Source organism: Nerophis ophidion, linkage group LG08 (assembly GCF_033978795.1).
Source record: "Nerophis ophidion isolate RoL-2023_Sa linkage group LG08, RoL_Noph_v1.0, whole genome shotgun sequence".
Classification (NCBI taxonomy): Eukaryota; Metazoa; Chordata; class Actinopteri; order Syngnathiformes; family Syngnathidae; genus Nerophis; species Nerophis ophidion.
The window spans coordinates 8,065,538-8,079,907 of record NC_084618.1 but is presented as its reverse complement, the minus strand read 5'-3'; the positions used below and the strand labels follow the sequence as shown (position 1 = coordinate 8,079,907).

At 41.2% G+C, this 14,370-nt stretch overlaps 1 protein-coding gene across 1 annotated transcript in view; it reads right to left on the bottom strand.

Moving 5' to 3' along the window:
- Positions 1-14,370, bottom strand: part of cpxm2 (carboxypeptidase X (M14 family), member 2) — a 76,532-nt gene that overhangs the window by 40,439 nt on the left and 21,723 nt on the right. Inside the window, exons 4-5 of the mRNA XM_061907587.1 lie at positions 11,755-11,894; positions 24-108 (exon numbers count right to left, since the gene is read on the bottom strand). Of these exons, the coding sequence (XP_061763571.1) occupies positions 24-108; positions 11,755-11,894 (225 nt within the window). The remainder of the gene's footprint in view (positions 1-23; positions 109-11,754; positions 11,895-14,370) is intronic.

The window sequence follows — 14,370 nt, the reverse complement described above, 5'->3', positions numbered from 1 at the left end:
ACGCAACGTGGCTTCCTGCTCACCATGTCCTCCGAGCCGTTCTTCACCGTAACCCAAGCGTGACTGTCGTTGCTCACCATCACCTTGTAGGAGGTCACCCAGTCGCTCCTGGAAACACGGCGCACATAAGACAGATTATTACTATCATTAGGTGAACGGGATCACACGCTCGGCGGTTATTATTGCGTCAAACTGACGAAGATATTCATCGGCTAGTAACGCCGGTGTGGTTTTTACGTAAGCCTGCTCACTCGCCAGAAGAATATGGAGTCAAAAGTTTTGTTCTTGGGGGAAAAAAAAACCCTTTGAAAATAAAGGCCTACTGAAATGGGATTTCCTTATTTAAACGGGGATAGCAGGTTCATTCTATGTGTCATACTTGATCATTTCGCAATCTTGCCATATTTTTGCTGAAAGGATTTAGTAGAGAACATCGACGATAAAGTTCGCAACTTTTGGTCGCTAATAAAAAAGCCTTGCCTGTACCGGAAGTAGCAGACGATGTGCGCGTGACGTCACGGGTTGTGGAGCTCCTCACGTCTGAACATTGTTTACAATCATGGCCATCAGCAGCGAGAGCGATTTGGACCGAGAAAGCGACGATTTCCCCATTAATTTGAGCGAGGATGAAAGATTTGTGGATGAGGAAAGTGAGAGTGAAGGATTAGAAACAAAAAAATAAAAAAAATAAAAATAAAAAAAGGCGAGGGCAGTGGGAGCTATTCAGATGTTATTAGACACATTTACTAGGACAATTCTGGAAAATCCCTTATCTGCTTATTGTGTTACTAGTGTTTCAGTGAGATTATATGGTCGTACCTGTACAACCTGAAAGTCGGAGGGGTGTGGCCACGGGTGTGGTGACCGCCAGTGTCTTCGAGGGAAGGCACGTTTCTCGACAAGGCGACGGCAGCAGGGCTGAGATTTTTTTTTCCGCCCCTCCTCCACGGTGTAAGCATCCGACGGTCGGGGGCGGCCGGTGGGAAAAGGCAAGAGAGTCCGCAGCTGCAGGAGGAACGACGCAATCTCTCCGCTCATGTCTACGGTAAGAGCAGACTTATTACCACAATTTTCTCACCGAAACCTGCCGGTTGACATGTGGTAGGGAACCATATTCGCTTGACCGCTCTGTTCCATAGTAAAGCTTCACCGTCATCTTTTGGGAATGTAAACAAGGAAACACCGGCTGTATTTGTGTTGCTAAAGGCCGCCGCAATACACGGCTTCCCACCTACATCTTTCTTCTTTGACGTCTCCATTATTAATTGAACAAATTGCAAAAGATTCAGCAACACATATGTCCGGAATACTGTGTAATTATGCGATTAAAGCAGACGACTTATAGCTGGGATAGGTGCTTGACCAAAATGTTCGCTACAATCCGTGATGTCGCGCGCACGCGTCGTCATACCGCAACGTTTTCAGCAGGATAATTTGCGGGAAATTTAAAATTGCAATTTAGTAAATTAACCCGGCCCTATTGGCATGTGTTGCAATGTTAAGATTCATCATTGATATATAAACTATCAGACTGCGTGGTCGGTAGTTGTGGGTTTCAGTAGGCCTTTAAGTTTTTATGTTGAATTCTGAAAAACACAGTGCATTCCAAAAAAAAGAAGTAAGCGCAATTATTTTATAGTTTTAATATACAGTAATTTTGATTTACTTACACTTCTTTTGAAATAATTATGTACATTTTTCACTTTCATATATTTTGATATTTGTGTTTTTCAGATTCCTATGTATTTTATTTTACAGTTTATCTATTTATTTTTCTGATAACATTTGTCTTTTTTTGGATTCCGACTTTTTCACCCTTTTTTTTTTTAACGTTGGGCAAGCAACATGGCCTCATGACACACCAATCAGCAAAAGGATAAGGGTTGTCCCCTATCACAATGCCGTTAGGAATCTTAGGAACCTATTCAGTTCAAGCCAACACTTTATGTACCGTATTTTTCGGACTATAAGGCGCACTAAAAATCCTTCCAATATGAAGCCTAAAATACCACAACGTTCAACAACTTAAACTGTACATCAAGCAAGAACGGGAAATAATTCCACCTGAAAAGCTTCAAAAACCGGTCTCCTCAGTTCCCAAACGTTTACTGAGTGTTGTTAAAAGGAAAGGCCATGTAACACAGTGGTTAAAATAATTCAAAATGAATGATTATTTGCCAAAAAAAAAAATAGGTTTCTCAGTTCGAACATTAAACATCTTGTCTTTGCAGTATTCAATTGAATATAAGTTGAAAAGGATTTGCAAATCATTATATTCTGTTTTTATTTACGATACACACAACGTGCCAACTTCACTGGTTTGGGGTTTTGCGTTATTGTTAATCCCACTGTGAATAATAAACTACGACAATTTATTTGTCCTGTATCATACCTACGTGTAAGACGTTAGCATTAAAAACAATCGGGAAGATCCCCTTTATATATATATATATATATATATATATATAATATATATATACATACATACATACAATATATATATACATACATACATACAGGTGCTCTTCATATTATTAGAATATCATGAAAAAGTTGATTTATTTCAGTAATTATATTCATAACGTCAAACTTACATATTATATCAATTCATTACACACATAGTGATATATTTGAAATGTTTATTTCTTTAAATTTTGATAATTAGTACTGACAATTACTGAAAATCCCAAATTCAGTATCTCAGAAAATTAAAATATTAGTTACGAGTAGTACCAAAAAATATTTTTTAGAAATGTGGGCCAACTGAAAAGAATGAACATGGAAAGTTTCAGCATGTACGGCAATCAATACTTAGTTGCAGCTCCTTTTGGCTGAATTGCTGCAGCAATACGGCGTGGCATGGAGTCCACCAGTCTGTTGCACTCCTCAGGTGTTATGAGAGCCCAGGTTGCTTTAATAGTGGCCTTCAGCTCTTCAGCATTGTTGGGTCTGGCATTTCGCATCTTCCGCTTCACAATACCCCATAGCTTTTCTATGGGGTTAAGGTCAGGTGAGTTTGCAGGCCAATCAAGAACAGGGATACCATGGTCCTTAAACCAGGTACTGGTAGATTTGGCACTGTGTGCAGGTGCCAAGTCATGTTGGAAAATGAAATCTTCACCTCCATGAAATTGGTCCGCGGCAGGCAGCATAAAGTGTTCTAAAACTTCCTGGTAGACTGCTGCGTTGACCCTAGACCTCAGGAAACACAGTGGACCAACACCAGCAGATGACATGGCACCCCAGACCATTACCGATTGTGGAAATTTGACACTGGACTTCAGGCAACGTGGATTCTGTGCCTCTCCTGTCTTCCTCCAGACTCTGGGACCTTGATTTCCAAAGGAGATACAAAATTTACTTTCATCTGAAAACATAACTTTGGACCACTCAGCAGCAGTCCAGTCCTTTTTGTCTTGAGCCCAGGCGAGACGCTTTTGACGTTGTCTCTTATTCAAGAGTGGCTTTACACAAGGAATGCGACAGCTGAAGCCCATATCTTGCATACGTCGGTGCGTGGTGGTTCTTGAAGCACTGACTCCAGCTGCAGTCCACTCTTTGTGGATCTCCCCCGCATTTTTGAATCGGTTTTGTTTGACAATTCTCTCCAGAGCGCGGTAATCCCTCTTGCTTGTACACTTTTGTCTACCACATCTTTGTCTTCCCTTCGCCTCTCTATTAATGTATCAATGGTCATCTTTTGGACAGTTGTCAAGTCAGCAGTCTTCCCCATGATTGTGTGTCATACAGAATCAAAACGAGAGACCATTTAAAGGCTGTTCCAGGTGTTTTGAGTTAGTTAGCTAATTAAGAGTGTGGCACCAGGTGTCTTCAATATCTGACCTTTTCAGCATATTCTAATTTTCTGAGATGTTGAATTTAGGGTTTTCATTGGTTGTCAGCTATAATCATCTCCTTTTTGGCAAAAAAAACACTTGAAATGTATCAGTCTGTTTGGAATGAATGTATACATTCTACAAGTTTGACTTTCTAAATGGAATTAATGAAATAAATCAACTTTTTCATGATATTCTCATAATATGACCAGCACCTGTATATATATATATATATATATATATATATATATATATATATATATATATATAAAAATCTCCTGATGATTGAGGGAACCCCTCATGAAACAGTTCTGTAGAGATGAAGTAGTCTTGTGATTTTTCCCACACCTACATATTGCGCTCTACCACGGCATCGAGCACTATTCTCTGGATAATCCAATCAAGACATTATATATATATATATATATACACACACTATATTGCCAAAAGGCCACCTGCTTTTACTCACATATGAACTTGAAAAGCCATCCCATGGAATTGTACAAAATGTTTTGGTATCCTGGAGCATTCAAAGTTCCTTTCACTGGAACTAAGGGGTCAAGCCAACTCCTGAAAAACCAACCCCACACCATAATTCCTCCTCCACAAAATTTCATACGCAGCACAATGCAGTCCGAAATATAGCATTTTCCTAGCAACCTCCAAAGCAAGAGTGGTGCATTATATGCCCAATGGAAAAGCGTGATTCCTCAGTCCAGAGAAGGCGTCTCCACTGAGTCCAGTGGTGACAATCTGCATCCCACGCTTTGTATTGGACTTGGTGATGTATGGCTTAGATGCAGATAGTCGGCCATGGAAACCCATTCCATGAAGCTCTCTGCGTACTGTACGTGGGCTAATTGGAAGGTCACATGAACTTTGGAGCTCTGTAGCAACTGACTGTGCAGAAAGTGTTTGCACGATGCGCTTTATCATCCGCTGACCCCTCTATTTCATTTTACGTGGCCTACCACTTGGTGGCTGACTTGCTGTTGTTCCCAAACACTTAATTTTTGTTGACTTTGGAATATTTAGGAGCGAGGGAATTTCACGATTGGATTTGTTGCACAGGTGGCATCCTATGGCAGTTCCACGCTAGAAATCACTGAGAGCGGCACATTCTTTCACAAATGTTTGTCAAAACAGTCTCCATGCCTAAGTGCTTGATTTCATACATCGGGCCAAGTGATTAAGACACCTGATTCTCATCATTTGGATGGGTGGACAAATACTTTTGGCAATATAGTTGTCAGAATAATTGTATCTAAGTTATCACAATACTTTGTGTTAGAATGAGTTCCTGGCGAGCAGAAAAAACCTGTTTTTGATCTTACCAATCAAAAAGTTTGTAAAACTCCACTGTGTAGGATGGGAAGCAACATGAAGGCATCGGTTTATTTGATGTATTGTAATACACAGGAAGATTTTGTCTATACCCGAAATCTACAAAGCGGAGAGGAGGCAGGGCCTGACCTCCCTCGAGGCACCTTTTCTTTGAATTGTTTTGTAACCAAAGGCGATGGCTGTTTACGACCCCCTCCCTGATTACATGTTGACATGTAATCAGGCAAAGTCCAAATACAAGAGGAGGCGTACAATCTTTCGTCAGTGTCTACGCGTTTCTTCTCAATTGAGCTAAATTGAATTCTGTCTCTGTTTAAAGGCCTACTGAAATGAGATTTTCTTATTCAAACAGGAATAGCAGGTCCATTCTATGTGTCATACTTGATCATTTCGCGATATTGCCATATTTTTGCTGAAAGGATTTGGTAAAGAAAATCGACGATAAAGTTTGCCACTTTTGGTACTTCCTGAAAAAGCCTCCCTTTACCGGAAATCGCAGACGATGACGTCACATGTTGATGGCTCCTCATATATTCACATTGATTTTAATGGGAGTCTCCAACAAAAACAGTTATTCGGACCGAGAAAATGACAATTTCCCCATTAATTTGAGCAAGGATGAAAGATTTGTGTTTGAGGATATTGATAGCGACGGACTAGAAAAAACAAACAAACAAACAAAAAAAAAACAAGAAACGCAATAGCATTGGGATGTATTCCGATGTTTTTAAACACATTTACTAGGATAATTCTGGGAAATCCCTTATCTTTCTATTGTGTTGTTAGTGTTTTAGTGAGTTAAATAGTACCTGATAGTCGGAAGGGTGTCTCCACGGGGGAGTCGACGGCAGCTATGGACGGCCCAAGCTCAGCTTTTATCCGGTAAGAACTGACTTTTTAACCACAATTTTCTAACCGAAACCTGCTGGTTGACATTTGGTCTGGATTCATGTTCGCTTGACTGCGCTCTGATCCATTGTAAATTTTCACCTCCGGGAATTTTAAACAAGTAATCACCGTGCTAAAGCTTCCCAACTCCATCTTTCTACTGTGACTTCTCCAATATTAATTGAACAAATTGCAAAAGATTCAGCAACACAGATGTCCAAAATACTGTGTGATTATGCCGTTAAAGCAGACGACTTTTACCTGTGTGTGTGCTGCGCTCATACTTCCTAAAACCCCATGACGTCACGCGTACAGGTCATCATTACACAACGTTTTCAAGACGAAATTTAAAATACTAATTTAGTAAACTAAAAAAGCTGTATTGACATGTGTTGCAATGTTAATATTTCATCATTGATGTATAAACTATCAGACTGCGTGGTGGGTAGTAGTGGCTTTCAATAGGCCTTTAATTCCTTGCTTCTTGTCTTGTTTAATAGATGTCATCAGTGTTTGAACCTGACAATAGTGTGTATATATATATATATATATATATATATATATATATATATATATATTTATATATATATATATATATATATATATATATATATATATATATATATTTGTTACTGTGCTTGTCATTAGACACTGACGTTATGGTTTTTTTTTCGGAACTCACTTTGCCAATATGAAGTAGCTAACTTTTGACAATCAAAACTATAAAGGAAAAACCTAAAAGTAGGACTTAAAAGAACCCAGGTCAAGGTTGTGCGGTACTATGGGTGACACACACGGAGAGCAGGGAGGGTTGTCTTCCGTCAGCGAAATAGGTCAGCGGCGTTGCATCCTGCCCGAGAATGCCGAAGCGAGCGCGAGCGAGATGAGATTCCTGTTCTCGCTCACATGAAGATGTTTTAGTGCTGTGGCGGTTCGGCCTCGAAGGAATTCCCGGCTCGGCTAATTAAGGCGCTGTTGTGGATAGAAGGCCCAGAGCTTGCAGACAGCTACACGGGCGAGGGAGCTAATTGTGGAGAGTCAGGCACGGCTGCCTTCGCGGGCCTTAGATGGCGCTAGCTGCAGCTCTCACCAAGCATTCCGCTCTCAAAGTTACACGTGTCAAATGTTATCACGCGGCAAAGTCAGCCCGTAAGAGCAACTTCTTTCCCTTTCAGTCCGTCTGTTGTGAAGGATAATGCGCCTTCGTCTTTGCCGTGATATTGCGGCGTGGTGCCATCACGCATCATCTGACACACATCTCGCTTGATTCCTGCCGCCTCTCGGCACGGCAACGGCATGCGCGGACGCTTCGCCCGGGGGCTGTTTGAGCCTCTGCAGCTGGGGTGGTGGGCGTGTTCCGCAGGGCCACATCATTATGTACACTTGCATGACATAAGGAGTCAATGCATCCGTTTGCAAATGTGACTAGCAACGTGTGGCTGTAGACCACCACGGCGTATCCCATCGGACATCTCCCGGATGAAGTCACGGATTAGCACGTAGAAAGCGACCCACGCCACACTTTGGATACCCTTGGTGTCGTGTCTCTGTCTAGTGGCTACGTTTAAAAAAATATACATACACAAAAAGTAATGATGGAAATAATAATTAAAACAAAAATAAATGAATCAAAATCCAAATTAAATTAAAGCTGCAAGCAGCGATGGAATGGACCGACTTTTGCTGGTGTTTCCTGCCTTTACCCATTCAACATATCTTTACCTGTACTTTACCTACCTTCCCTGCATCATAGGGTCACACTGGTGCTTCTGTCTTTCACCCATACACGCTGGTGCTTCCTGCCATCACCAAGACAACATATCTTTACCTGCACAGTACCTACCTTCTCTGCATTGTGTGGTCACGCTGGTGTTTTCTGCTTTTAAGTGGCCATTTTGAGACGGCAGCAGCGCAGCAGCATCGGCAGCAGCGTAGCAGCATCGGCAGCGGCATCAGCGCAGCTTTCTTTGAAGGCTCGTAAAATCAAAACCGGAGCAGTTAGAAAAACTCTTTCCGCAACTTTTAATCAGAATGGTTCAATCTCTTTCCTGAGCTAGTTTGAAGCCGACAGAAAAAACGCGCTCAGAGGAGATAATGTTTGCAAAAAGGTGAGTGGTTTTTACAAAACTTTTGTTTTGAAGGGGTAATTGCCAACTTCTTGTTAATTTTTGCTGAAGAATGTAAATTAATGAAATGTAGGTCAAAGTCAGACCTACATAGAGGTTTTTGTTTCATGTCTCTACAACATTCCTACCGGAAGTTACAAGCAATTTTGTCTGTGTTTTCTTCCTAGGAGCAGTTTTGTCTGTGTTTTATTCCTATGGGGCGCTAGAGTGCAATTTTGAGTTTTTTTTTTGCTTTTTATTAGATCGCAAATTTCACCACTCCTGATGTGTGTGTCCAGTTTGGTGAGTTTAGAAACATTTTAAGGGGGTCAAATTACAGTTCAAAGAGGCAAAAATAACATTTTTTAGGAAACTTTTGTTTTGAAGAGGTTTTTGCCAACTTCCTGTTGATTTTTGCTTAAGGATGTGAGTGTATGAAATGTAGGTCTAAGTCAGACCTACATAGAGGTTTTTGTTTCGTGTCTCTAGGACATTCCTAACGGAAGTTACAAGCAGTTTTGTCTGTGTTTTTTCATAAGAGGCGCTAGAGCGCAGTTTTGAGTTTTGGGGTTTGGTTTTTTGATTAGATCACAATTTTCGCCAGTCCTGATGTGTGTGTCAAATTTGGTGAGTTTTGAAGCATGTTAAAGGGGTCAAATTATAGCTCAAAGAGGCGGCTGTATAATAATAATAATAAAACCTTAGAAATACATTAGGGTCCTCTGTCCCAAAGGGACATTCGGTCCCTAATTAAAATATTCATCCCTTTTTCACCGTTTTTCCCTTACGGAGTCACGTGGGATGCTGGAGTCTTATCCCAGCTGCAAACGGGCGGAAGCCGGGGTGAATAAAAATAATTTGAAATGACAAAACTAAAAATAAAGATTATTGCAGCTGAGAAAGGCTCCAGCACCCCCCGCAACCCCAAAAGAGACAAGCGGTAGAAAATAGATGGATGGATGGATAATTAATTAATTTTTAGCGCTTGAAATTCTACAACCATCATAAAAAACAAATCCCCAGGCTCTTATAAAAAAAAAGTTAAAGTACGACTGTTAGTCACACACACACTAGGTGTGGTGAAATTTCCCTCTGCATTCAACCCATCCCCATGTTCACCCCCAGGGTGGTGAGGGCAGCAGTGAGCAGCAGCGGTGGCCACGCCCGGGAATCATTTTGGTGACTTAACCCCCAATTCCAACCTTTAATGCACAGTGTCAAGCAGGGAGGTAATGGGTCCCATTTTTATAGTCTTTGGTATGACTCGGCCAGGGTTGGAACTCACAACCTACCGATCTCAGGGCGGACACTCTAACACAAAGACCACCAAGCTGGTTTTGCAACTAAATGGCAAATTTACACTCCTTGGTTGCAATAACTTGACTGAATTAAAACTTTAAAAGTAAAAACCATACAGCTACGGGTTAAATTTACCGTATTTTTCTGACTGTAAGGCGCACTTAAAATCCTTTCATTTTCTCAAAAGTCGACAATGTGCCTAATAACCTGGTGCGCCTAATGTACGGAATAATTCTGGTTGTGCTTCCCGCCCTCAAAGCTATTTTATTTGGAACAAGGTGAAATGATAAGCATGACCCGTAGATGGCAGTCACACATAAGTGATACGTGTAGACTGCAATATGACTTAAGTAAACAACACCAACATTTTATACGTTCCATTGAAAATATAGAACATTACACACGGCGCTCAAAAATCTATCAAAATGTTTTAGTACGACTTTGGTAAGCTATGAAGCCGCACCGCTTGATGGATTGTACTGTGCTTCAACATCCATCCATTTTATACCGCTTATTCTCTTTGGGGTCGCTGGAGCCTATCTCAGCTACAATCGGGTGGAAGGCGGGGTACACCCTGGACAAGTCGCCACCTCATAGCAGGGCCAACACAGATAGACGGACAACATTCACACTCAAATTCACACACTAGGGTACGATCTATTATCTGGTGTTTTGTTTCGCAATATCACGTATTTGGGATCTGCATAAGTGCGAGTCCGCCTTTATAATCAGTTGTCTATCTTCTTGTTATGGGACTTTCATCCCCCTCTGTTGCCATTTCTAATATAAAGTGGTGTAAAGTTCTTACTTATATCCATCAGTAAACACGCCATTAAAGCGCTAAAACATACCGGTCTAGTGAGTTTACATTATTCACCCAAGGAACTTCAGTTATTAGAGAGTTCCGGTCGGACTGTTTTTCACGGGACACATCTCCGGCGTTGTTAGTGAGCTACAGATGAGGAGATGCTGCTCCGTTATTGATTGAAGTAAAGTCTGAATGTCATTAAAGACCTACTGAAACCCACAACTACCGACTACGCAGTCTGATAGTTTATATATCAATGATGAAATATTAACATTGCAACACATGCCAATATGGCCTTTTTAGTTTACTAAATTGCTATTCTAAATTTCCCGCGAAGTGTCGTGTTGAAAACGTCGCGGAATGATGACGCGTATGTTGACGCGTGCGTTTGACGTTTTGGGTTGTAGCGGACATTATTTTCCAGCCCGATCCAAGCTATAAGTAGTCTGCTTTAGTCGCATAACCACACAGTATTCTGGACATCTATGTTGCTGAATCTTTTGCAATTTGTTCAATTAATAATGGAGAAGTCAAAGTAGAAAGATGGAGGAGGGAAGCTTTTAGCCTTTAGCCACACAAACACAGCTGGTGTTTCCTTGTTTAAAATTCCCGAAGGTGAAGCTTTACTATGGAACAGAGCGGTCAAGCGAACATGGATCCCGACTACATGTCCACTGGCAGTTTTCGGTGAGAAAATTGTGGTAATAAGTCGCCTCTTACCGGAGCTTTCATCGTGGCCACACCCCTCCGACTTTCAGGTACTATTTAATCTCACTAAAACACTAGCAACACAATAAGCAGATAAGGGATTTTCCAGAATTATCCTAGTAAATGTGTCTAATAACATCTGAATCGCTCCCACTGCCGTCGCCTTTTTTTTTCTTCTAGTGCTTCACTCTAACTTTCCTCTTCTACAAATCTTTCATCCTCGCTCAAATTAATGGGGAAATTGTCGCTTTCTCGGTCCGAATAGCTCTAACTACTGCTGGCTATGATTGTAAACAATGTGAGGATGTGAGGAGCCCTACAACCCGTGACGTCACGCGGACATCGTCTGCTACTTCCGGTAAAGGCAAGGCTTTTTTATTAGCGACCAAAAGTTGCGAACTTTATCGTCGATGTTCTCTACTAAATCCTTTCAGCAAAAATATGGCAATATCGCAAAATGATCAAGTATGACACATAGAATGGACCTGCTATCCCCGTTTGAATAAGAAAATCTCATTTCAGAAGGCCTTTAATGCACCCTATAATCCGATGCGCCTTTTGTATGAAATAGACCTGACTAGACTCGCTCATCAGGCAGTGCGCTTTATAATCCGGTGGGCCCTATGATCCGGAAAATACGGTAATGATGAAAGGATGCCACTCTGGTGCCAAGATGGAAAATCCCCCCCAGTTTTTTTCCCCCCCAGCAAACATTTTACATCCCCGCTGCGTGGCCATCTGCGCTTTGGCGTGCCGGCAAACTCACGACCAGAGGGAGCTGCGGCCTTGTGTGATGACCCCTGTGAACTTGGTCAGCCTCCTGGCGTCCACCTCCAGCCACTGCAGCGGGTCGTCCCTCCCGGCGCACCAGCCCCCGTCATAGAGGTCGTCCTCGTAGAGGCCTGCCTGCGGGACGTAAAAAATAAATAAATTAAAAAATTCACGGTCAAACATGGACAGCGGAGACTTAGCATGTTAGCGTGCGGCCGAGCGTCCATCTGGACTAACGTCGCTGCTGTGTTGCTTTGAGAAAATCTGGTAAGCTACATCAATGCAACACTTCCTGGATGAGGAGAGTGAAAAAGAGTACATCTGGAAAGTCTTCAAATACAAGATTAATCTCTGTGGAACTTCACAAGCAATGGCCGTGAGTCAAAAATTCATAGTAAATAATATAATGACTTGACACATGCTACTAATTTTTGCCATAAGGCTCAGTTCATTCAGTACATAGCTCAAAGAAACACATCATGTGTTAACTAAAAATTATATAATAAATTAAAGTTAAAGCTGTTTTTTATGCCAATTACTTAAAACATTTTATCACCAATAAATATAAAACAAACATAACTACATTCCAAATAAAAAAATACAAACTGATTCAAAAATATTTAATAAAAGATAACAAAAAATCCACTAAAATGTAATTATAAAAATATATCCTGTATTTAAAGCATTTAAATAAATTAGTTTTGGTTTAAATCAGTTAAATCATTATTGTGATAAAAACATTAAAAAAGTGTATTTCTAAGTGCTTTTAAAAAGGTACGCATAGACACCTACACATACCGTATTTCCTTGAATAGCCGCTGGGGCGCTAATTAATTTAAAAGCTTTTCTCACTCCTGCGCTTATTCAAGGCATGCGGTAAAAGTAAGCAGGCGCTGATTCTTTTAAAACCTCTTCTCAACCCTGCGCATACCAATGGCATGCAGTAAAAAATTGAGTGTGATACAAAAAAAAAAAAAAAATAGAAAATTCTTCAGCTGCCGTGGCCCGGTGGTTTGGGACCACTGCTCTACAACATGTCATCTCGCCTACTTATACACCACGCTATCTGCGTGCTTGTCGCTGCTTCTCATACGAGATTGCAATGCATACTTGCTCAACAGCCATACCTTTTACACTGATGGCTGTGATATCATCATCATCATCATCATCATCATCAGCCGTTGTCAGTCCACTGCTGGACGAAAGCCTCAGCATGTCTCTGCCATTTGGCGTACATTTCATGCTGGTTATTAGCCAACACCTTCCACGCAGGCTTGGTGCGGGTTGGATGGGGTATTTTATATCAGAGATCCTTCTCCTAGACTAATTGCCTTACTGGGCTGTTGAACTTAGTCTGTCCTGTTTGTTGTCCGCGCCCCATTTACCCAGGGACCTGCTCAGCTTTTTGGCGCTGACCGCTTGCCAGTCACAAGAGATGGTGCAAACGGTTCTTGTGTGCATTTTATAGACGTTAGTTGGGACTCACTAACCCCACACACAACCTCCCATCTCATGCCTGGATGTAGTTTAACGTAATACCCAGGGCACGGTTGTGATATAAACAACTTTAACACTCTTACTAATATGCGGCACACTCTGTAAACCCACACCAAACACATTTCTGGAGAACATTGGCTCTGTAACACAATATAAACGCAACAAAAGAATTACCCAGAATTCCAATGCATCCATGACTGGGGGAGGGTGAGGGGGGGTGTGCGCGTGTATAATGGATGCATTGGAATTCTGGGTAATTCTTATGTTGCGTTTATATTGTGTTACAGAGCCAATGTTCTCCAGAAATGTGTTTGGTGTGGGTTCACAGAGTGTGGCGCATATTAGTAAGAGTGTTAAAGTTGTTTATATCACAACAGTGCCCTGGGTATTACGTTAAACTACATCCAGGCATGAGATGGGAGGTTGTGTGTGGGGTTGTGTGTTGGTGCTAGCGGGGTGTATAATATAGCTAAGAGTCATGAATGCATTGGAAATCTGGATAATACTTGTGTTGCGTTTATAATGTGTTACAGAGCCAATGTTCTCCAGAAATGTGTTTGGTGTGGGTTCACAGAGTGTGGCGCATATTAGTAAGAGTGTTAAAGACAAGTTGTTTTATATCACAACCATCAGTGTGATCTGTATGGTTGTGGAACAAGACCCCTGGTTTACACATATTAAAAGCAAATATAAACTCCTCTGCCATTTTGGAAATGACGACAGGGGAAGTGTCACTCGTGACATCATGACATTGACCCGACGGTAAAAGTAAGCACGCGCTAATAGATTTGGGCAGCAAGATTGACCCGGGATGAATTTAGGGCAGGCGCATATTACATGCCTGGCGGCTATTCAAGGAAATACGGTACTCCCCCAAAAATGTGAAAAAACAAACTTAACTACATTCAAAATTCAAGAAAAATAAAAACTGATTTAAAACAGTTTAATAAAAGATAATGAAAAATCCACTAAAAAGTAATTATTATTATCGCCACGTACAAAGCCCAAAACCAGTGAAGTTGGCACGATGTGCAAATTGTAAATAAAAACACAACACAATGATTTGCAAATCCTTTTCAACCTATATTTAATTAAATAGACTGCCAAAAGACAA